This window comes from Sciurus carolinensis, chromosome 2 (genome assembly GCF_902686445.1).
Source record: "Sciurus carolinensis chromosome 2, mSciCar1.2, whole genome shotgun sequence".
In the NCBI taxonomy this organism is placed as follows: Eukaryota; Metazoa; Chordata; class Mammalia; order Rodentia; family Sciuridae; genus Sciurus; species Sciurus carolinensis.
The window spans coordinates 91,923,412-91,946,228 of NC_062214.1; the positions used below are offsets into that span (position 1 = coordinate 91,923,412).

The window sequence follows — 22,817 nt, forward strand, 5'->3', positions numbered from 1 at the left end:
ATTAAAGACAAATAATATAGTTTAAATCTCTCCAAGACAACAAGGTGCTTGCAATCTAAAGTTGGAGAGGCAAGACAATGAAAAAGAAGAGACACAAAGAACTTGAGTTCAGGAAAGCATTGGTCAGGGCATGACACCAGACAGGACCTGCCGAAGGAGAGGCCAGATAAATGTGGGGACCCACAGGGAGCACAGAAGAATAGGAACCTCAACTATGGGGCAAGGATTCTGCACAGAAGGAAATGCTCAATGTAGACTGTAGCAATTGGGAAAGTAAGGCTGAATGAGATTCTGATTTGGAAAAAGGAAAGAGAACATTCTAGATGAGACCAATAGAGAGCCAAGGCACTATTTTTATTTTTATATTTGTATATAGCAGAGACCCTCCTCCCCTTCATGCTGCTTGCTGGATCCTCCTTTTTCAGTGTCTCTAGAAACAGGAGGACGCCTGCCCAGCAGGAACATCAAACCAAAGAGGGGAGGAGCTGTCTGGGAGTTCCTGGGAGATCCTTAGAAGACAGGACAGCAGCTAAAGTCCCCTGTATCTCAAGGCAGCTTTGGGCACTGAGGGTCCTCATCTCTGGACTTCCTCTGGCCATTATGATGGTGTTGGTGTACACAAGGCTGCTGGGAAGGGGCTCACAGTAGGTATGCCCTCCTTTGCCCAGGTACAGGCTGGTTGGGGAAAAGCCTGCTGAATGGCTGATGAAAGGTCTTCAGCTCCATCTAATTTGTCAGAAAAGAGCCAGAGTCCAACCAATGACAAAGGAAGATGATCAAGTTGGATACAATTTAGAAAAGGACTTTCTTTTCATAAGCGAAGGGAGGAGGGCCCTTAAATGTCCCTAGGCTTAGGAGCAGAATTCAGAGCCCAGGAAAAAAGACATACTCTGCCTTTTCTCCAGAAGCAGACCTTCTTTTCCTGAGAGCAGGAAAGACCACAGAGACACCAAAGAGCAAGAAGTTCCAGACTGCTGATCTAGCAGCAGGACAAGACATTGCTGGGGACATTCATGTGAGAGACCAGCATGGCTTGGCTTGTCTCAAGAACAGGGAGGGCAGTGGAACTGAGACTAAAGACAATAAAATCAGGTTCCTGCTGCTCGACTTCCTGAGTACTTACGGCATGGAGGAAACATGGGGCTCATTCTACGTCTTGCCCTAACTACATCCTGGCCACATCCCTGTCATGCTCACAATGTACACCTAGCACTAGGCCTGGCCCTGGTCAGGCCTGTGATAACCATTTGTGTCATTAACCCATGAAAGAACAAAAGCATGAATGAATAAACCCTGGCCTAGCCAAGCGCTGTACCCCAATAAGAGCTTGCTTGACCCACTGGACCAGGCTGGAGTTTCCACTGGGAGGCCACCCAGGGAGCAGAAGCTTGCCAAAATGTGCTAAGAAATCAAGGAGAATGTGCCAGCATCTTCTTGCAACAGTTGCATCCCAGACAACTGTTTTTACATGAGGAGTTTTAAGTAGATACTTGGCTATCAAACCCTCGGGGTAGGAATGCCCTGCCAGAGGCAGAAACTCAGGACAGAGGAACAGAAAGCTTTTTCTGATTTCCAGGCTCTGTTCTCAGTGCCACCACCAGGGGGTCTGCAGATAGCCAGAGTCATATTCCAGCAACATTCTTTCAGGGTTCTTATCTGGATTTTAGAGAGTGCAACTTATATTTTCCCTTTCTTCCCATAAATTTAAGAGAATGAACAACACGTTCCAAGTTGGAAATTATAATTTGGAAATGATGCAAAAAATTGAAGATAATGAAAAACATCTGAGTTCAGATACCTGGAAATATCAGTTGCCTTATCCAAAGGCTCTTTGTAGGAAAAAAGAAGCGATCAAGAGAAGGTTTTATATCAGAAACAGCTGCTCCACAAAATAGACATCACCCCCAATCCTGCCTCCCCACACTGTCAAGGGAGGGCACTTGTTTACCAGAACAATCACAAAGCATGAGGTGGAGGTGGGGAGATGTGAAGATAATTTTCCAATCCCTTGGGGACTCTAGCTATTGTTTGCAGTTAAAATACATTTTCTGTGACTAAATGAAGAAACTCAATGGCTTGCAAGGGAAGTACTCTGACAGTCTGTAACAATATCTATCTATCTACCTATTTATCCATCTACCTATTTATCCATCTATCTATGTATCTATCATCTATCTATGTATCTGCACGTGTATATATGTGAACACACACACACACACACACACACACACACATACATACAGGAACAAACAAACAAAACTATCCTTCTATACGCCAAGAGGGAAGGAGAGACAGGACTTAACTATTAGTTCCATGAAAGCTGGAAAGAACTGAAGGATGATGTAGTTCACATCTCCATTTTGCAGATGGAAAGTTTAGATAGGTCGAGCAACATGACTGAGTGAGGCAAGTATCAAAGAGTGGACTAGCATTTAGGTGTATTGAGTCAGACAATTTAAATGGTCACTGAGCTCCAAGGGTTCACATGAAGAAATGGAAAAAAAAAACCACCCCCCAAAAAACCAACAAAACAAAAAACACAATGACCAAACAAATAAAACCAAGCTGAAAAGAAAAGGCAAGTGGAATTAAAGCTAAGCACTAAACTGCACATTTTGAAAAGATTTCCAATGACTACACCCCCTTCTCATAGTCTCATTAATGCCTCACCACAATCAGCTTTTCCATATATAAAATGATGTCAAACAATGCTAAGAAAGCATCTGTAGCACCCCTGGTAAAATATCCTCTCTTCTGGGTTAGGGAAGATGTAGAATTGCTAATAGAAGATCATCCTGGGCTGTTGCTGCAGTTGCTCCACATACCAGCATTCAATCACCAGTTATTGAACTGAAGTGGCACAGTGGTGGCCCAGGAGCAGAAATTGTATTACTTACTTCCCTGGGTGAAAACAACAGGAAAGGAGGACCCTGAAATCTTCCCAGATTCAGATTCATGTTTCACTTCAGTTCAAGAGCTATTCCACCACTACTCATTCATCCTAAACTAGAGCTTTGCCACATGTGACAGAGAGAACAAGTCAAATTCAGTCTAATATCCATTCCAGGCACATAGTATGTGCTGAATAAATGTTTGGTGAATGGTTTTTAAGTACTGCTCTCCTCTTTGTTTTTAGTATTTTCTGATTTCCTTTTCAATAAGCATCTATTACTTTCATCATCTGAAAAATCTAAGCTTTCATGTTTGCCAGTCGATGGTGGCTTTAAATTTAAGCAAGTCCCTACTGGAAGGGCTGTATAAGACGACAGATGTTCTTAGTGGGAAAAGAACATGGAGAGGAGCCAGTTTTACAAAAAAACACATTCTCCATCACTCTTGACTACCTCCAATGACAAAAGGACACCACCAATTCTTTGCTCAGCAAAAGTGGCAGGATGTTGGGCACATATTCGATCTGCAGATACATCACTTAAACACGCATGAAAGCACACTTTGTCCTATTCTTACCTTGCAGCGGCAGCTAGAAGATTTTTTGCGTTGGGCGCTCCTGGATCTACAGAGAGAGACTTGGCAGCTAATAATAGCTTGCTGGATGCCATAGAAATATTCTTGAGGTTCCCTATCACTTGGATCTGGTCTTCTTTCGTCTGGAAGGTCAAAAGGAGTCAGAGTCATGAGGAACTGTCCATTTTCCTCGTAAGCATTCAGAGAGTTAGGAGCAGCATCCTGAGGCAGAGGCAAGTTATCTGTGGAGATCACATGAAGCCCAGGCTGCACATGCCTAACTCATTGAGATACTGACTAGTGTCTTCCCTTCTTCAAACAGATGCTTAGAGCAAAATGCATGCATCAGGGAAAGAAATCCACGCCTAAGCAGGTCAGCCAGGAGCTGTGCTTTCTCACAACTGGAGGCACTATAGCAGGGGGAGGAGAGAGCCAGCGAGCGGCACCAATGCACAGACAGGGCCACAATTCCAGCATCTTGCTCAACAATGCTGGAGTTGTCCGGTAGCTTGCACGTCTCGGCCTGGCACAAATGAACAGCACTGCTTCAATGTTCAGAGCTGACTGCAACCCAGAAGATCCTGATTCAGGAAAGGACCCATTTCTCACCTGCCTTGCCATCTAAGAAACAATACTTTGTGAATAATAGAGCAAAAACCACTGGGATATCTCTTTTAGGGAGTTCAGAGGGGCTCAGAAAAAATATCCCTACAAGTTGGTACCTGACTGATCATGCTTTTGTGTTCTAAACAAGAGGTTTATCTGTTCATCTGAAGGAGGTAATTTTTTTAAGCATGTGAAGAAGATATTTTTAAATCATTTGACACTCAGTATTAGACCACAGTCCCTCCAAACAAGCCCACTACATCTCAAATGTGTGTGTGTGTATTTTAAACTGTATTATTCCACATTTGAAGAGCTGTCCTCATCTCAGTTAAACACTGTCCTTCCTCCTACTCTTCCTCCAAATGGAATAAGTGAGAGGATGGATTCTGCTGGAGAATCGTGGGAAAAGTCATCCCTCATCATGAGGAGCAGCTCATACATAAGCTGAGACATCTTTGGGAATGCCATTCCTATGAGGTCACAGAACTTCCCAAGTAGCAAAAGGAATGTACCATGGCCTGTTTACAGATTCTCTATGCCCATTTGCCCAGTGGGCCTCAAAGATGGAAAGCTCAGAGCAGAGGCTCAGCTCTGGACAGACAGTACCTCCACACCCACCTGTGCTTGGCCAGCCATCTCAATGCCAGCATCTAGGAATTCGTCGAAATCATCACTGAACTTTCCAGAGGCTGCTGCCAGTTCTCCACTCTGGCCCCGGGTGGCGTGGACAACTTCCCCAGCAGACTGGTTCAGATCAGCTGCTGCCTGATTCAGTTCACTCTGGGCTTCCTGGAAAGGCTTTGTGCTCGGAGGTAGCTATGGGGAAAGAAGGCACACCCCATAAGTTTTACCTTGTTCAAGAGGGATAAAGACAGGCATTGTGGAGGAAAGAAAGACTTCCCAGGAATGCATTTGAGTCATCAAGACTAAAAGGCTTTGTGTGGTCTGAGTCCAGGTGAGGTTTAGTTTTCAACATATCTGCACTCATCTATCCATCCTTATTTACAGAACAGACTCAAGGCCATTCACTGCAGATGGAAAATCAGAAAGAAGTCATCTGCAGGTGCTCGTGCTCATCTAAGTGGAGAGGCGGATTCACACCCAGGCAGTCTGACTCCAGGATCCATTCTTAGAACAACCACCCTGTTTTGGCTCTCTCAAGATGGAATTTCTCAGTCTTAGCTTTTTAGAACTAAAAGAACAAATCATGATTTTCCAAACTAACAGCCGTTAATTTTGTTTTATTAGTGGTCTTTATTAATCACTTTTTTTTTTTTAACAGAATACCAGTGTCATTTGAAGAACTATAACCGTTAGTGAAAAGTTCCAGAGAGCTAAGCTAGACTCTATTACCACCGGCATACACTGTGGGTACACCTGCACAGAGAAGAAATAAAGATGAAAATAAATTCTCTGTCAGCAGATTCACAAAGCAGGGATGGGGATGGTCCCAAAGTGAAAGTCCTTGGACCACCTACTCTCCAAACAAGTCTTGAACACACGTGCACCTCCACTACTTGTTTATCAGTATCTGACATTCCATAGAAGAGGGGAGATGACCATATACCCACTCTTCTGTCTCTAACAGCAATATGGACTTAATGAGTAAATTTTTTTTTTTTTTTTTGGTGCTGGGGATCGAACCCACGGCCTTGTGCTTACAAGGCAAGCACTCTTCCGACTGAGCTATCTCCCAAGCCCCATGAGTAAATTTTAAAAGCTCCATCTGGGTCAGAAAACCAACAGAAAAGCAAATAGGCAGGAGAAATACCATTTCTAAAGGAAAGGCTAGTTGCTCAAAGACTCCACAGGAGGAAGAAGACCCACTCGCACCTAGAAGTGGGCCAAGTGCCCCACGTGCCCCTTCCCAGTCAGAAACCTCTCACCGAATCCACAAGCAGCTTCTTGCTGGACTCCCCAATGCTCTTCAAGGCCACATCCACATCCTTCTGCCCAGGAAGGCAATTCACACAGTTATTCAAGGAGTGAGAGACAGCTTTGGCCACCTGAATACATGAGGGGAGACAGACATCATAAGAAAGCAGATTTTAGTACAAACATTTTTGCACATTTCTTGGGAAAATGAGCAGTGAAAATATGCAGAGCTGACAGAAACATGGAAATTATCCACCAGCATCTGCCTGACACTGTTTATTAAATCACCTCATTCACGTCTGCCGTCCAAAACCAAAACCCCCCACTTCACTAGGGTTAACATCCTGTGTCAGGCACATCCTACTTGCTCCCCAAAGCCAGGCTGAATCATAGCTTGTGATTCAAACCCAGATACCTTGTATCAAGGAAAACGGAAATATCGTTCTCCATGACAGCCCTGTCGAGGTCACCGAGGTGGAAGCAGGCCTTGAGTTCTTCTGGGTCACTGTCAGCCAGGCCTGTGGTTGATTTCTGCTCAGTGACTCTTTGGTGCCATCACCCCCAAACCTCACGGTGCCCAAGGACAAAGCTCAAGCACTTCCAGACTAATGGGAACAGCTGACACACTGCCTTTTTAGAGTAATGAAGTAGTTCCTTATTTGCACTCTTTGGTACCCTCAGTTAAAAGGAAAGTTAGGTCTTAAGAGGTGGGGTCTGTCATTACTTTTAATCTAAAATATCTCCTTCCCAGTCCCATGTCTAGAATTTTGCCTGGATGTCCCTAGTTGACTGGTTTCATCATGTGGTCTGAGACTCGCCCACAGGAGTAATAGGGAGTTAGAGGTAAAAACTTTGAGTGGCTGGACCTCCTACATGTTCCTCACCTCCCAGGCTAGGCAGCACATATTGGCCCAAAACAAATGTGTCTAAAGTTCTAAAACTCCCAGGATAGAGTGCAAAGGCCCCCATACCCTCTACTGACTGAGAAGTGGGCAGAGTTGAAATTCATGTGGGAAATACTAGGCAAGACTAACAAGAGTGAGTATCATGTATGGGTCAGCATTGTTATGGCACTATGGAAGGTTATGAAAACATCCACTGAATCAAAGCATTCACAAACACCAAGAGAAAGCACCCAGGAATCGGCCTGCCAACACATGTGTGCAAAGGATAACCATGATTCCCAATTCCGAGCCTCACCTGGGCTAGTCTCTGTTGACTCTCTGCATCTCCAGGTGCAATCAGGGCCTGCTTGGCTTCTTGAATGAGCATGGCAGAGCCCTCCATCACATCTCGGGCAGAATCTAGCATGGCGTGGGCAGCAGCAGGGTCACTCGTAGATGCAGCCACTCCCCGGGCAGCCTGGGCCAGCGTTTTCAGAGCTTGGGCTGTCTCTCTAGCAGCCACTCCTGGGGAAGTAAGTCCATCAGTTTTTTTTATTAGATTCCATCTAAATGTCATACTTTTACTTGGGAATAGACTTCTGGACCAAGGCCCCCTCTGCATCAGAGTCTAGCATAGGGGGAGCGCTGGATTGACATTTATAAAATTTGAATTGCTGTGCTTCTCAAATAAATAAGAGATGCTGTAACAAATATAATGCAAAGACAATTTCCTTCTGTTTTCTCTTGCTCCTGCTGCCTTACGCATCCCTAGGCCCAACACACCAAAGATGGGAGAGCAATAGCATAGTTGGAGGTCCCTGGTGTGTCCAGGCACCATTTGCAGGAGGTTGTTTTAATTCACTTTTCTTCCCAGTTGCCTTTATTGGGATATAACCTACACACATATAATAAACATATCTATGTGAACAGCTCTGGGAATTTGTACATATGGAAACATCCACATATCCACCATCACCTGTGCCCTTCCCCAACAATGCCCCACACACCAGAGGTAATCAGTATTCTAACATCACCTTAGATTAGTTTTACTATTGTCCTTAAACTTCATGTTAATAAAACCACACACTGTGTATCCTTTGTGTCTGGTTTCTTTCTCTTTCCATCATGCAGTGAGATTCACACGTTATGTGTAGCAATTTATTCTTTCTTCTTGCTGGGTAGTATGCCGCTATTTGGAGACATCAGTATCTGTTTATCTGTTATTCTGCAAATGCACATTTGGGTTGTTTCTCATTTTGGGCATTATGAATAAAGCTTCAAGGAAAGTTCTTGCATATACATTCAGATACACACATAAAATTCTCTCTCTTGGATCTAAACCTAGGAGTTGAATTGCTGTGCAATAGAGCAAGTGTTGATTTAACTTTAGAAGACACTACACAACAGTTTTCCAAAGCGGTTTTACCATTATACTCTCCACCAGCAATGTATCAAAGTTCCAATTGCTCTACATCCTAACCAATAGGATTTTTGAATTTTGGTCAGTTTAGTGCAAGTGTAATTGCATCTCAATGAGGTTTAACTTTCACATTCTTAATGAGTAATGAGGAGCTTACTTTTTATACATTTAAAAGTTATTTGGATATTTATTCATTTTGTGAATTGCCTGATTATCTTTCAATCCACTTTTAAACAGATGATGAGATTGGTGATAAGCTATGAATATAAACTAGTCCTTTAAAACTATTCCATCACTTCATGCCGAATAAACATGAGTCTAACTACAAGGCACTCAGTCTTAAGCACCAAGAAGAGCATGGAGGTTGGAGATACTGGGGAATTCGACAAAATAATCTGTGGTACAGCCAACCCCAGAGCTCATCTCATTGACCCATTTCACAAATGAGGTCCAGCACTAACATCTTCTTGTCCACAAACTTTACACTTTACAGGCAGCACCAGAGCTAAAACTGCATTTCCCAAGCTCCAAGTCAAACAATCTTAAGGGTGCTCCTTAGAAGAGAGAGCTGTGAGGCCTTCTTGTTAGAACATAAAAGACATGCATGAAAACCACAGAAACCAATGTCTCTTTAAGCTCTGAAATGACTATCTTCAGCAGGATCAGCTGGGTGGTCTCTAGGTGCTCCTGAGCATGTCCTTTAGTAGGGCTGCTTTAGCTGAACCAGTAAGATGCAGAAAGTGAGCTTCACATTACTGAGGATGAAGCTCCACAATACAACAGAGGAAGTGCAAGGCCTCAGACCCATAAAACTAGACAGCTTTGCAACAATAGACTTGCTAATCTATAAATATTTTGTATGCCACACAGCTGGAATAGAACTCTACAATCTAATCAAGGCAGATTATAAACTGCCAACTGCCAATCTGTTTATCATATGACTTGTGAGAAGGAAGGATTTAATATCAAGGCCAGAAGAGAAAACATGAAGGTAAATACAGCTAAGAAAAAGAAAACCAAGCCCAGTGGAATGATCATCCACTTCATGTTTAAGCTTTGGGCTCAGGGTTGAAAGATGTCATCGCTCAAAAGGGCACCAGATGTGCTTAAGACCTCATTACTCTCTGCCTCTGTGCTGATGTGCTCTGTGGTCTATACTGCTGCCTTTTCCCATGGGCCTCAGTTTCCCACAGCTTTCTGTAAAGGCTGAGACCTGAAGATCTTAGGCTATGATTTCTAGACAAGAGGACTTATCTTCCAGTTTATTATTTGGATGCTTGAATCCATTTCTATTTGAGTTATGTAGGAATTTAGAAGAAGAAAACATTTATCATATGTACCTAAAAAAAGGCATGTTTATGCAAAAATCATTTTGTGGAAGATCTTTTATAGACTCAATTTTTAAAAGGCAGAAACTGGAAAAGCTAAAGTTTAAAAACCTTATTTTGTCCACCTCACTTATTTTCTGCTGAGGACTCAAGGTGAAATCTCAAGGCACATCTAGGATCTTTTTTGGAGGAATCAAATTTCCCAGAAGGAGGAAGCTCCACTATCAGAAAGATGAAATAAGGCCACCAGGGACCATAGAGTTCAGTGAACACCCACAACTGAACAGGGCTGCATTTATAGCCACATTCTCAATGGTATCCACATCAGAGTCACATGTCCAAGCAAGCCACATGAAGCTGTTCTCATAGTCAAGTGTGAATCACAATGCCAGACCTGAAAGTGGGAAATTCTAAAGCAGACTTCCGTTTCAAAAACCACAATCCTTTGGAAACACCAATAAGTTTCAGGGTATTCTTGCCACTTGGATCTTAAATTATACTCAATAGCAGAGTCTTAAGACATAGCAAGTAATATCAAATATAGCAGTATTCTTCATAAAGATTGTTATTCTTTATCAGAATTCATGAGGATTATGTCAAAACAGCATTAGAGCACACAGAAGGCTCACAAAGTTAAAAAAAAATAGGTAGGAGATAAATCTTTAATCTGTTCCAAAGTATGCACACCAAGTCCTATGTAAGTGCATTCACACATGTAGAAATGTATTTTGAGTATTTCACTGGCCAAATAAAAACACACTTGCTTTCAAATGCAGCCATGTGGCAGTGAACATGTATCATCTGGATATTTCACACACCTCAGTTGGGGACAAGGGAACTAAGACCTATTGAGACCTCATTCCACATTTGCTGTCTCTCTCTTTGCTTCTCACCCATTCTTCAACTTTGCAGAAACCGCCTTCAACAAGAGCTGTAACCTCCTTTGTCGTAAATCTAGCTAATAGATGCTTCTAAGTCCCTCTTTTCCATACCCTCTGGGAAGTAGCTATATCTTTGGCTCTGGAGACATCTCTCTCCCAGTTTCCTTGCCCTACCCATTGGGGCAATTCCCATTTCTTTCAAATATTTCTATTGCTCAGCTTCCTCCTTATCTAGTTGGGTTCTTCAGAGTTACATCTGATTAACATTCCACAGGCAGACTTGTCTACTTCCATGGTTTCAATCATTATTTCACTAATAATTTTCAAATCCACATCTACATCCCAGTCTTCTCTCTCTAGAGTTCCAGAGTCAAAGATCTAGCTGCCTAATGACACCTCTACTTAACACATACTACAGGCACTTCAAATCACATCCATTTGAAGAAGAAATCAGCATCCTTCAACTATCACTTCCACCCATACAACTTTTCATTCTGCTAACAGGCCACTTAGAGTTGTCTATGTTTCCTTCCTTACCTCCATCCCTGCCAGTATCTAACTGGTCACCAAGATCTGTCAGGTCTCTGCTTCAATATTCTACTACCTCATCTCCACTGGAGATGGTGAAGGTGGAGAGATCTGGAGGTGGGGGAACCTTTAAGAGGTGGGGTCTAGTGAGAGGTCTTTAGGTCACTGTGGGTGTGCCCATGAAGGGGACTTTTCGGTTTCCCACAGTCCTCTCCTCATTCTCTTTTGCTTTCTGGCCATGAGGTGAGCAGGCTTGCTCCACCATGTGCTCCCACCATGATATTCAGTTTCACTGCAGCCCCAATCATGGACTGGTACCTCTAAAACTATGATCCAAAATATACCTTTTCTCTATATACACTAATTATTTTAGGTATTTCATTATGGTGATGGAAATTTGACTAATACCACTGCAGAACACTACCACACTTTATCTGGATGAAGGCAACAGCCTACTTGCTAGTCTCCGTCTCCATCTGTTTCTCTTCAATCTACTCCACACACAGAAAGAAGGGCAACCTATACCAAAGGCAATCTAACCCACACCCACAGCTAAAAACCCTTGGGTATTTTCACATGTTCTTTGTTGAAACTCCAAACCATTCACATGGGCTTATGATGTCCTTTGGGAGCTGGCCTTGGTCTAACTTTCCAACTGTATCTCCTTATTCCTCACCTTCCTCCTGGCCTTTTTTCTTGAACTTTCTCAATGAACCTTCGCCCAATCTTCGTCTCTGCCTTTCAGATATTGTACATGTAGCACCCATTTCCCTGCCTGCCAAAACTAAATGCTGCTAAGTCTAGGCTGTTTTTCAGACACCAAGGAGGCAGCCTGCCATCCTGGATGTTGTATCAGATGATGCAACTTGTAAAACAGTCTTCTCTCCACTAAAAATGCATTTTAGCTGTCAAGCTTTTGGGAATGTTTTTGAAACTGAAATGTCTCATATACCTTACATTTTGTGACAATTTATGCATACATTTTCCTCCCAGAATACTAAAAAGTTCTAAATAATCTTCAAATACTGGTAGGTGTCAATTCTGCTCTGAAAATTCCCCTTACCCTTCCATTAGGATACAATTACTTATATTCATTGCAGGTATCACATTATAGCATAACTTCTGTTTTGTTCCTATTGTGCTCTTAGGATTTTGCTTTTAGTGGTAGAATAACTCACTTCAAACAACTCCCCACAAGAAACACCTGACAACATTGGAAAACATGAAACATCTGTTTGAAATCCCTGGAGCAATAGCAGGGAGTTGAGATAAAGAGGGCCAAGATCTCGAAAGGAAGTGAAGCACAGAGAGGGAACTGCAATGTTCAGGGTTACTTCTTAAGGAATGAATCTAGAATTTATGTGTAAATGCTAAGAGCCAAGAATGGCCAACACTAACTTGAGGGAGCCAAATAAAGTTGGAGGACTTAACATTACCAGACATGAAGACTTACAGTACAACTGCAGTAATTCGGAAAGTGTGTATGAAAAATAGGCAGTTAAATGAATGGAAAGAAATAGCAACACAAGCTTCCCCACACATCTGTGGTCACTTTAACAACACGATGGCATTAAGGACCACTGGGGACAGGGTTCTTTTCAATCAGTGGTGCTGGATCAAATGAATATATGTGTGGAAAACAATTAAACTGGAACCTTTTCACAAGCAAAACTCAATTCCAGATGCATCATAGTTCTAAACATGACAGGAAACAGAAGAGTTCTAGAATATGCCAGAGGAAAATATCTTTATGCTCCTGCACAAACCACAACAAAAAAACCCAAGTTCTAAAACTTGGGGTTACATTGAATCAGATAGGAGAGAATTGACCTAAACAAAAGTTTTAAATTGGAAACAAAAAGTACTAACCATAAAGGAAAAGAACTGTAATTGGACTATACTAAAAGAACTTTTGATCATCAAAAAACACATTTAAAAGAGTAAAAGCCAAGCCAGAAGATATGACAAATGCCTAAGTGACACAGAAATTCTATAAGTAGGGAAAAGATAAATAACCCATGTTTTTAAAAAAATGGGCAAAAGACATACATGTATTTCATAAAAATGTCAGCAAACCTTAAGTGAAATAAACCAGACCCCAAAAAAATCAAGGCTAAATGTCTTCTCTGATATGCAGAAGCTATTCAAAAATAAGGTGAGATAAAAGATATGAAAAGATCTTCAATCACATTGTTCATAAGAAAAAGCAAAATAAAATTATAATGTGATTCTACAATCACCAGAGTGCCTAAAACTAAAAAAAACTGACCATACAAAGTGGTGGCAAGGATGTTGAACAATTGGAGTTTTCATCTACTGCTTAAAGGAATGTAGTAGATATATGGAAAGTCTTGATCCAGCAAGGCCACTTCCAGGTATAATCTAGAAAATGCTCAGTTTCGCTCACCAAACATGTACTAGAATTATTTATAGTAGTGTTTTGGGAAACAACCCAATTTCCATAAATAACAAAGAATACAGGAATATTCATACAATAAAATCCTATAGAAAGCAATAGAAATAAAAACTATTACAGGCACCATACACAAATCTCACAAATATAATACTGATCAAAGGAAGCTAGACATAAAGGAATACATGGTGTAGGATTCTGTTTATTCATGTCCAAACAGCAAAAATTAATCTATGCTATTAGAAGTCAAGGACCTTTGCCTCTGGGGAAGGAGAGGGGACACAGTGACTACTAGTAGGGACAGGATGCAACCAAGATGCTGAAAATATTCCTCTCCTTGATCTTGGTGGTGGCTTCTTGGGTGCCCTCTATTTGTGGTAACTCATATCACAAAGGTATCTCCTTAGGACTTATGCTGTCTTCTATACATGCATTATACTTCAGTAATAAAGTAGATATTTTTTAAAAAGTCAAACAGTTCTACTGTAAAATGAAAGCAATAATCTATAACCTAGTTCTCACCACCTAATTCCCACTTCAGAGCCACTCAGTTTTCTTTCATTATTTCCTATTTTTTTAAACAAGGTGCTTATATTCAAACTTTATTTTTAAACTTCAGAGTTGTATAGTTTGCCTACCACATTAGCATTTCCTTTCCATTTTTCTTAGCGTTACACTATCTTTTGCTTATACAGACTTCTACTTAAGGAATCTGCTGCCTTTCAGGGATACCTATCATAGCCAATACTCAGCTCTTCTGCCCCCACCCCAGTTTTGCAGCACAAATCTGCTCCTTTTGGTTCCTTCCCTTTGGAGATTGTAAATTTGTGTTCATTCTAATTTGTCAGTTACCACTTATCTGTCTTGCATCTTCCAAAATTTCACTGACATCTTATTTGTTGTCATATCTTATTCTTTTTTTTTTTTTTTAAATTCCTCTACATTAGTGGAATTTTTGGAGTCAGAGACAGACTTTGATGTCTATAATCACTATTTGCCTGTAGTCTAGTAGGGGTGACCCATGGTTTGGGTCATTTTATTAGTCTTTGTATTCTTAGTAATAAATCCAATAGCAAGTGTATGGAAGGTAATAAAAAAATATGCTGTGAACTGCTGGAAAAAACAATAGGTTTATTGTTCCATCAGCAAACTCCCTTTCCAGACCCTCATAGTGGTGCCACCTGGCATCATGAAGGGCAGAGTCTCACCTGTATAGTGCTCATTGCCTTGAGCAGCGCAGGTTAGGAGCTGTGCCATGGAGGAGCCCACTGCTTTAGAGGTGCTTCCCAGGTCCTGAGCACATTTTTCCAGCTATAAGAAAAATTCAAGGAGGAGAGGACTCAGAGAAAAAAAATCTACTGAGGTCTCAGCATAATTTGGAGCAAGAATGCAGATCAACCCTAGAGTCTGGACTTTTTCCACCCAGGAAACCATGGTGCTACAGCAGCAAAAGAAATAGGGGAGAGAGCTTGGTTTTAGAATAAATAACCAGGATATACACCCTTGCTCCCTATTACTAGTTGTGTGAGACTAGGTAAGTTACTGAATGCCTCTAAGCCCCAGTTTTCTGAGATCATAATATACCTAGCTGAGAAGGTCTTTGGAGAATGAACTAGGTTCTCAAGTGGTAGCTATTAGCATTATGCCTGTAGAAGCTAACTTAAAAAGTCTGCAACAAATCCTTAGTGGGCATTAATTATGCCTTGGCCGGAAGTGGGCAGACATCCAGCTGCACCACCTAACTGGCATGCAGGAACATTAACTTAAATTGTTCAATTTGATCATTATACTTCAAGGACTTCCAAGTGAAAGGAAATGTAAGAGGAATGGAGGTTCGGAGTGGTAAATGAGATTAGGAAAATGGGCAGAGTGTTTGCTTCCCATGAACAGCATGTTATCTTTCTCTGTAAGCTGAAAAAAAAAATTCAGAGAACCAAGTCAGTAAAGGCCTAGGAGATGGATAATTATTTGCTTAGTAGCTGAGGACAATGTTTTGGAAGAGAATGTTTAGGCGCACTGTGAGAGTGCAGAAAGGAATAAGGGACTACATGCAGCTTTAACCCTGTAACATCTTTCCCAAGAGAGGCTGTGCTTTCGAATACAAATAGACCTGGCCCATTACAGCCAACAATATAACAGAGTGCACACATATTGTAAGGCACTTTCTTTGAAAATTACATGGCATTTCTTGTATTCTATTCGACCCTTTGTTTTATGTACAAGATGGAATACATGTCATGTCAAGCCCTTGCGGGCTCTGTGTCTGTCATTAGCTGGGTGACCTATTAAGTAACTTAACCTCTCTAAACCTGTGTTTCTTCATCTTTACAATTAGGGGTAACTTGATTTAACAAGTATTTTCTGTGTGCTTCTAATGGCTCAGACATTGTTCTGTGGCACATTAGGTGCTCCCAAAGTCTCTTTATGTTAAAAAAGACTTCAGTTCATTCAAAAAGCATCAGTAGTTAAGAGCAGAGGCTCTTAGGGCTGGGATTTGGTTGAGTGGTAGAGTGTATGTCTAGCATGCAAGAGGCCCTGGGTTCAATTCCCAGCACTACAAACAAACAAAAACACTATCAGCAAGGGTTTAGAGTCCTACAAATCTGGATTCAAACCTTGATTCTGTCACTAGTTGGCAGATAACACTGAACAGAACAGTGGCAATCTCTGTGACTGTTTTCCTCAGGTGGTAATGGGTTTAAGGAAACTGTTATTGGGTTACTATCAGGATAAATGAGATTGTGAATGTGTGTACAGTGCTTAACAGGTGCTTAATAAATGGTGGCATTTTATTAGCAATGTTCAGAAAAAGATGGGAAAGTAATCAGGATTGGTAAAATGAGAACTGGTAATATGTAGCCAAGAAAACTCTGAATGTGAGGATCAGGAGGTATCATAATGTGATCACATTAGATCTATGGTGCCATCATCCATTTGTGGCTTTCCTATTTTAAAGTGCTTTGCTATGGTCCATCTCAGTGCCTTGTGCTTTTTTTTTTTTCCTAAACATGACTGTTGATCATCTTTCCTGTGTTTACCATTACAATCCATTGCCACCCATTTAATGGATACCCAAGACTCAGAGAAGATGCTGTCTACTGCTAGTTGATAACACGGCTGGGACCAGAAGCCAGTACTCCCAGCTCCAGCTCTAGTCTCGTGGCCTGCATGGGATATTCTTTTCAGTAAAAAAACCACAGGATTAGAACACTGGGCTGAAACACTAGCATTTATCTCATTTATCAAAAAGAGGTAAACATTAATGGATGCCTGTTTATCCTCAGCCAAACTCTAGGAAAGCACACACACCCCCATCAAGAGAAGCTCCTACAGAGTGATTTTGATCTTAATGCTGTTCTAAAGAAATGCGGCTAATCTAAGGCACTGCATTCAAAATGCTTGAAATTCTGGGACACTAAACTGAACTTTAAAAAAATGTTTTAACATGATAAACAAAGGCAGAGCCCACACCCCAGTTGGTTCGAATGGCTCACCGTTTCCCCTGGAAGTGGCTTGAGCTGACTCTCCACAGCCGCCATCTTGGCATCCTGCAGCTCATTCTTAAGTGTCTGCACTGTGTTCAGAGCTGAATCGATTTCCATAGGACCACAGGCTTCATGGGCCTGTCAACAGAGGAAGGAGTATGTATACATGATCTGCTGCTGCAGTCCTTTGCAACATATAAAATGCTTTCTTGAAAATATCCAGTGATGTTCTGAATCTAGCAGTCAGAGGTCAGGGTAGCAAGTAATTCTTCAGAAAACAAAATCATCCTCAGTCAAGACCTTATTGTCCCTAAATAATCAATTATGTATGTCTCATGTCTGGATATACTTAAAGTCTCCTTGAAGCTATTTATCCTCAGACTGATAGAAGCCTTTATTCACTGTGCCTGGATTGCAGAGATAGGGTACTGTGCACAGTATGGCTGTGCAGAGAGGCTAGAGAAGTATGCAGCGAATGAATGAATAAGCCAGGACTCTGGGGGCAACTTTGTATCAACCTATTCTCTATAAATTTCTATGTTTTAAATCATTATCTTTCCATATAAAAGATTATAAAAGTTTTTTTCCTTAGCTATTTGTTTGAAGAAAATGATTTTATTCTCTTAATTATTTAGGACATTGACTGTCAAATGCTGCGACTGCATGGCCCAACACACAGGTAATTACACACACACATGGTCATTAATCAGTACATGAAACACTGGTAAATCATAATTTCTTTTTTAGATAATAGTAACAATAGTAACAGTAAATACTGATTAATTGATTTCTACATGTCAGTACTGTAAGGTGAGGAAACTGAGGGTCAGATAGGTTAACTAACTTGCCTAAGTCACAAAAGTAAGTTGATGACAGGGTCAGAATTTGAATGTAGGCAGTCTCATTCCACAGCCTGCACTCTTGAACATTATATTCTTTCTATCTATCTCTCTATCTCTCTATCTATCTATCCATCCTCAGTATCTTTCTGTACCCAGTGACCCAGCGGACAATCTTACTCAAGATCGCCCTTTGTAACTTGATGTTCCTGAGTAGCTGTTGGATGTTGATGTGTCTAAGACCCACTGAGGAAACATATTAAAATGCAGATGTTCAGGTCTACAGTCCAAGATTCTGACTTGGTTGCTCAGAGGCAGCCTGCATTCTAAGAAGCACCCCTAGGTGATTCTGTGTGGATTATCTAGAACCTCTCTGAAAATATAGCTCAAAATACTTTTTTTGTTGGTTGTAGCCTAAAGCTCTGGATATTTTTCTTTTTCAATTTAGTGTGCTGCTCATATTAAGCATTCAAGTCAGCTTTGACCTTCTTCCCTTACCAATTTATGAGGCTGCTTGTTTCTATAAAGGGATTACTCCAATGAGGAAAAATGAAATCATGCTATAACTTCATGTTAAATACCACATCAGAGCAGTAAAGAGGTCCTTTGGAAACTAATAAGTTTTAGAGACTGAAATTTATTTAGTTCCAAATTCTGTTTAACTGAGACCCTTGTTGAGAGGTGAATGCTTCCATGTAAGATGAGAAAACCTTTTAGGGTAAAAGGAGAGTAAAGATGACTCTCCCCCCCCAAATTTTTTGCCTAAATAATTTATTAAGTTCATAAAATGATACCTAGAAGATATGATCATTTATTGCCATGGTCTGCATCTGAAATGTCCCCCTAAAGACTATGTGTTGAAAGTGGGGTAGCCATCACATGATACTTCAGGAGGTTGTTATGGTTTACATATGAGGTATCCCCCAAGATCTCCTGTGTCAATGCAGGAATATTCAGAGGTGGAATGATTGGCTTATGTGAGCTGTCACCTCATCATCCACCCTAGTTTGAACAGACTGACTGGGTGGTAACTGTAGGCAGATGGGTCATGGCTCGGGGCATGCCCTGGAACTTCCCCGTGGTCCCTTCCCCCGCTCTCTGCTTCTTGGTCACCATGGATAGCAGCACTCCTCCACCATGCCCTTCCACCATGCTGTTCTGCCTCACATTGGGGCCATAGCAATGGAGTCATTCCACCTGGATTCAATCTTCAAAACCATGAATCAGAATAAACTTTGTCTCCTCTAGGTTGTCCTCATCAGGTATTTTGGCCACAATGACAAAAAATTTGACTAACACAGAGGTGTTGGAACTTTTAGGAAGTGAGGCTTAATGGAAGGAAGTTGGGTAATGGGGTACATGCCTCTGAAGGGGATCTTGGTATCTTGGTACGTTCCTGTCTCTTTCTCTCACTTCCTAGGATTCCTTTGCCATATACTCCTGCCAGAACATACTGCATTGACACAATCCTGAAGTGACAGTGATAGACTGAAATCAAAACTGTGAGTTAAAATAAGCCTTTCCTCTTTTTAAGTTGATTCTTTCAGGTATTTTGCCATAGTAGCAGAAAGCTGACTAGATACACTTAATTTGGCCCACAATATACCTGGCACCAAGACATTGATGACTGTAAGTTTCCTGTAAGACAGGAAGGAGAAGGAAAAGCATGAGACTTAAAATAGTTCAACAAAAGTCATCTGTAACTGGAAGATGACAACTAAGTCTGGGAGACAGTCTAAATGTAGAGTGAAAGCCAACCCACAGGATACCTTTAATGCTCTTACAAATGGAATGGGCAGTTCTTCCAAGCAAGATGTTATAAAACCTCTTAGAAAAGGTGTAACAATTTAAGTGCCAGATCATACATAGTAAGGACTAGCTGTGCTCAGGCCCTGGGCAGCAGCATGCCCCTCCAGCAGTAAGGAACCAAAAGCCTCACTCCTGACCAGCTGACTGCCGTGCAGAGCCCACTTGCCTTCTGCGAGGCGGTGCGCAGCTCAGCCAAGCTGGTTGCTAGGTTCTTGGCACACTGGCTCAGCTGCATGGCTGCGGCCTGGTCACTCACAGTGGGCACTGCAGCCTTGGCAGAGGACACCATCTTGCTTCCAGGCTGTGGAGAAATGAGCAGAAAGTAAGACATCACCTGGGCGGCAAGAGGTGCAAACCCCCTGGCAGAGCTTCCATGGCAGCCAGAACATACTTCACCCTAAAAAGAACATTAAACACAGCTACTTCTCTGCCCCACTCTACAAACTGCCATGCCTAATCAGATACTCCAGGGCAGAACAATCTAGGAACTTTAACAACAAAAAAAAAGCATGTGTTGTGGGGGGAGGTGGCAGGGGAAGGCAAAATTAGGAGAGTTGCTTGAAATTCTCATTTAAAACTGACTGCAAAGAGTTCCTTATCAAACAGTTTTCTTGGAATAACTCTTTATTCTGAGTTTCAAATATACCCAATAGACTATTTAGAAAATGAAGTAAGATAAAGCAAATAAAATAACCTCACATTCATAAACCAAAATAATTTTACCATGCATGGAAATCTGTGTGCATGTACATGCTTCCAAAATAAGATCATGCTATTTGTTCTATTTTAAAATCTCAATTCAGATATTTTACCTTTTCATTAGCTATGTAGTATTCCATTATACACACCTGTTAACATTTCTCAATCCCTGCCTTAGGCATGTTCTATTTTCTCCAATATAATACATAATGGCATAATAAATGTCTTTCCAGCTAAATCTTTGTATACATTTATAGTTTACTTCACATAAATTTTTAAAGAATTTCTGAATCAAAAACTATGCATACCTTTAAGGCTTTTAAAGGTTTCTCTTTAAAATGTTGTAACAATCTAAGTTCCACCTTATAAGTATTAAGGACAAAAGCTCATATTTCTAAGATTCCTTAACTCTTTGATTTAAAGTCTTTAATTATTGAGAATTTACAAGAAAAACCAGGAGTCTACAAAAAGCATGAACAATTTCACACACAACAAATAACTGAAGCATATGAAAAAATGTTTAACAATGTAAAAAACAAAGTCATGCAAAAGCAAAAAGAATTCTGTAGAAAAAACTGGCAAAAACATGTTTTTCAAGGGCTTAACTCTCCATCTTCTAAAAGATGTATTAAAAAGTCTGATTCATATAGCATTAGTTGCAAATTTAGATTTGGTCAATCTTCTGGAGGGGCAATTTTACAATATATATGAAGAAAGTTTAAAATGTATAAGCTTTTTCATCTGTCAATGGTATTTCTATTTATTTTAACCTTGCCTTTTTCTCATAAAGACCTAAGTGTCTATGAGAGCAATGTTAAAAGAACAAAAGAAAAAGAAAAAACAAGGACAGAGAGAGAGTGGAACCAGGAACACATCTACACTGCTCTATCACAACAGCCCACAATCCTGGGTGGGGACCACACACAGCTGGCCCCAGGATCTCTAAAGGAGAGACAAATAGTTTGTGCAAGTATAAGTCCCAATGTTCTAAAAAATTAAATAAGCTGCTTGAAAAACTATTTCTAGGTATTTCCCTCAGGAGGTAACTGAAAAGGGAAACACAAATTTGAGCACAGAAATAGGATAGCATTACAGGTTGTTTATGAAGGCAAAAGGTTAAAAATCTGTATGTCCAACCATGTGAGAACAGTTAAAAACACAGAATATGCATATGACAGAAGATTGTTAAAAAAAAAATGCTGTGTGTTACATGAAAAACACAAAGGGTGTATATGCAGTGAATTACAATTTAAAATATAAACATTTTCATATAGATCAATGTACACACACACACACACACACACACACACACCTCTGTGTTTGTGCAGTTAACCATGAGGAAATAGATAAAAAGTTTATGTTCTGCCTCTGCTTGTTGGGGTTACAGCACTTGGAAAAATCACCCACTGGGTGGATCACTCTGGTCCTACAAGTGTGTCGAACTCCAAAGGGATGAGGAGTTGAACTGCCTCATCATATCAGCTGTTTGAGATACGAGTAGAGATAAAGTGCTGATAAAGTGGAGAGATGTGAACATAAGCAGCATGTAACAGGGAGTTTTCCCATTACTGAACATTCTCACTTCATTCAATTTTCCTTAAAATGGCTCTATCCCTTACCCCATAAGGGCTGCAAATCCTGACCAGTTCTCAAAATGCCATGAAGCGCAGTCAATCCCATCTGTGGAGAAGTTCACGCTCACCACCGTGTTTTCCTAGTCCAGGAGTGACAGTACTAGGCACTCCTCCCCACTGGGGGCTCTAAGTGAAACCAAGGTGACCCCAAGGTTACCTGGAGGAAGTTCTGGCTGGAGATGATGAGTGCCAGCTGGGCACTGAGGTCTTCTGCTTGAGCCTGGCTCCCTCTCACCCCCTGGACCAGCTGAGGGATGTGATCAGCCACTGCCTATAGGAAGCAAGAAGATAGAGACTAAGCACAGCTGGCATGGTAGAACTATCAAGAGAGGGTAGAAAGTGACCCAAGTGGTTTATTTTCTAAATGTGCTACCCACTCCCAGGGGAGGTCAGTCCCAAGCCTTGAGTTCACATAGCACGTTTTAGCCAGCTGAGTCTTCACCAACTGTGAGTCCCATTCTCTGGGTTCTTTTTTCCCATACACACTCTCCCCTGTTGTCCCAAAGGTCTTGACACATTTGGCAGAAATGATTCTCCATAATGAAGCATTAAAAGAATTTCCCTAGTTGCAACACAAGCCACCCTGGTCATTAGGGTTGCAGAATTAGAATTAAAGAAATGACATGATTCACCGGTAATTAAACTGAAGTCTTATGGTCCCATGATGAGAAGAAAGTGCAAGAAATTCTTAGTTACCAGCACCTTTAAGTGCCCTGGCCTTTATTTTGCAGGCATGCATTCTGTGCTACAGCTTTCATGTAGTCATGGCTCCTCTTTCTGTTCTAAGTAATTCTTATTTCTCAACCTGGAAAGCTCAAAGTCCAGAGCAAAAAAGAGAAGAGCAGCACTGGGAAATCAGGACCATCAAATGGTAACCTTCTCCTCCAGGGCCTTAGGAGATAAGCTCTCCTAAGAAGATAACCTCTTCCCTCTGAAGAGCCAGGCATCAGA

At 41.2% G+C, this 22,817-nt stretch overlaps 1 protein-coding gene across 7 annotated transcripts in view; it reads right to left on the reverse strand.

Moving 5' to 3' along the window:
- Window positions 1–22,817, reverse strand: part of Tln2 (talin 2) — a 392,003-nt gene that overhangs the window by 88,256 nt on the left and 280,930 nt on the right. For all 7 annotated transcript variants that reach the window (XM_047538976.1, XM_047538975.1, XM_047538970.1 and 4 more), the window contains 8 exons: window positions 22,024–22,137; window positions 19,700–19,834; window positions 16,895–17,023; window positions 14,609–14,711; window positions 7,147–7,355; window positions 5,958–6,077; window positions 4,690–4,887; window positions 3,469–3,608 (listed from right to left, as the gene is read on the reverse strand). In XM_047538976.1, coding sequence (XP_047394932.1) covers window positions 3,469–3,608; window positions 4,690–4,887; window positions 5,958–6,077; window positions 7,147–7,355; window positions 14,609–14,711; window positions 16,895–17,023; window positions 19,700–19,834; window positions 22,024–22,137 — 1,148 coding nt within the window. The remainder of the gene's footprint in view (window positions 1–3,468; window positions 3,609–4,689; window positions 4,888–5,957; window positions 6,078–7,146; window positions 7,356–14,608; window positions 14,712–16,894; window positions 17,024–19,699; window positions 19,835–22,023; window positions 22,138–22,817) is intronic.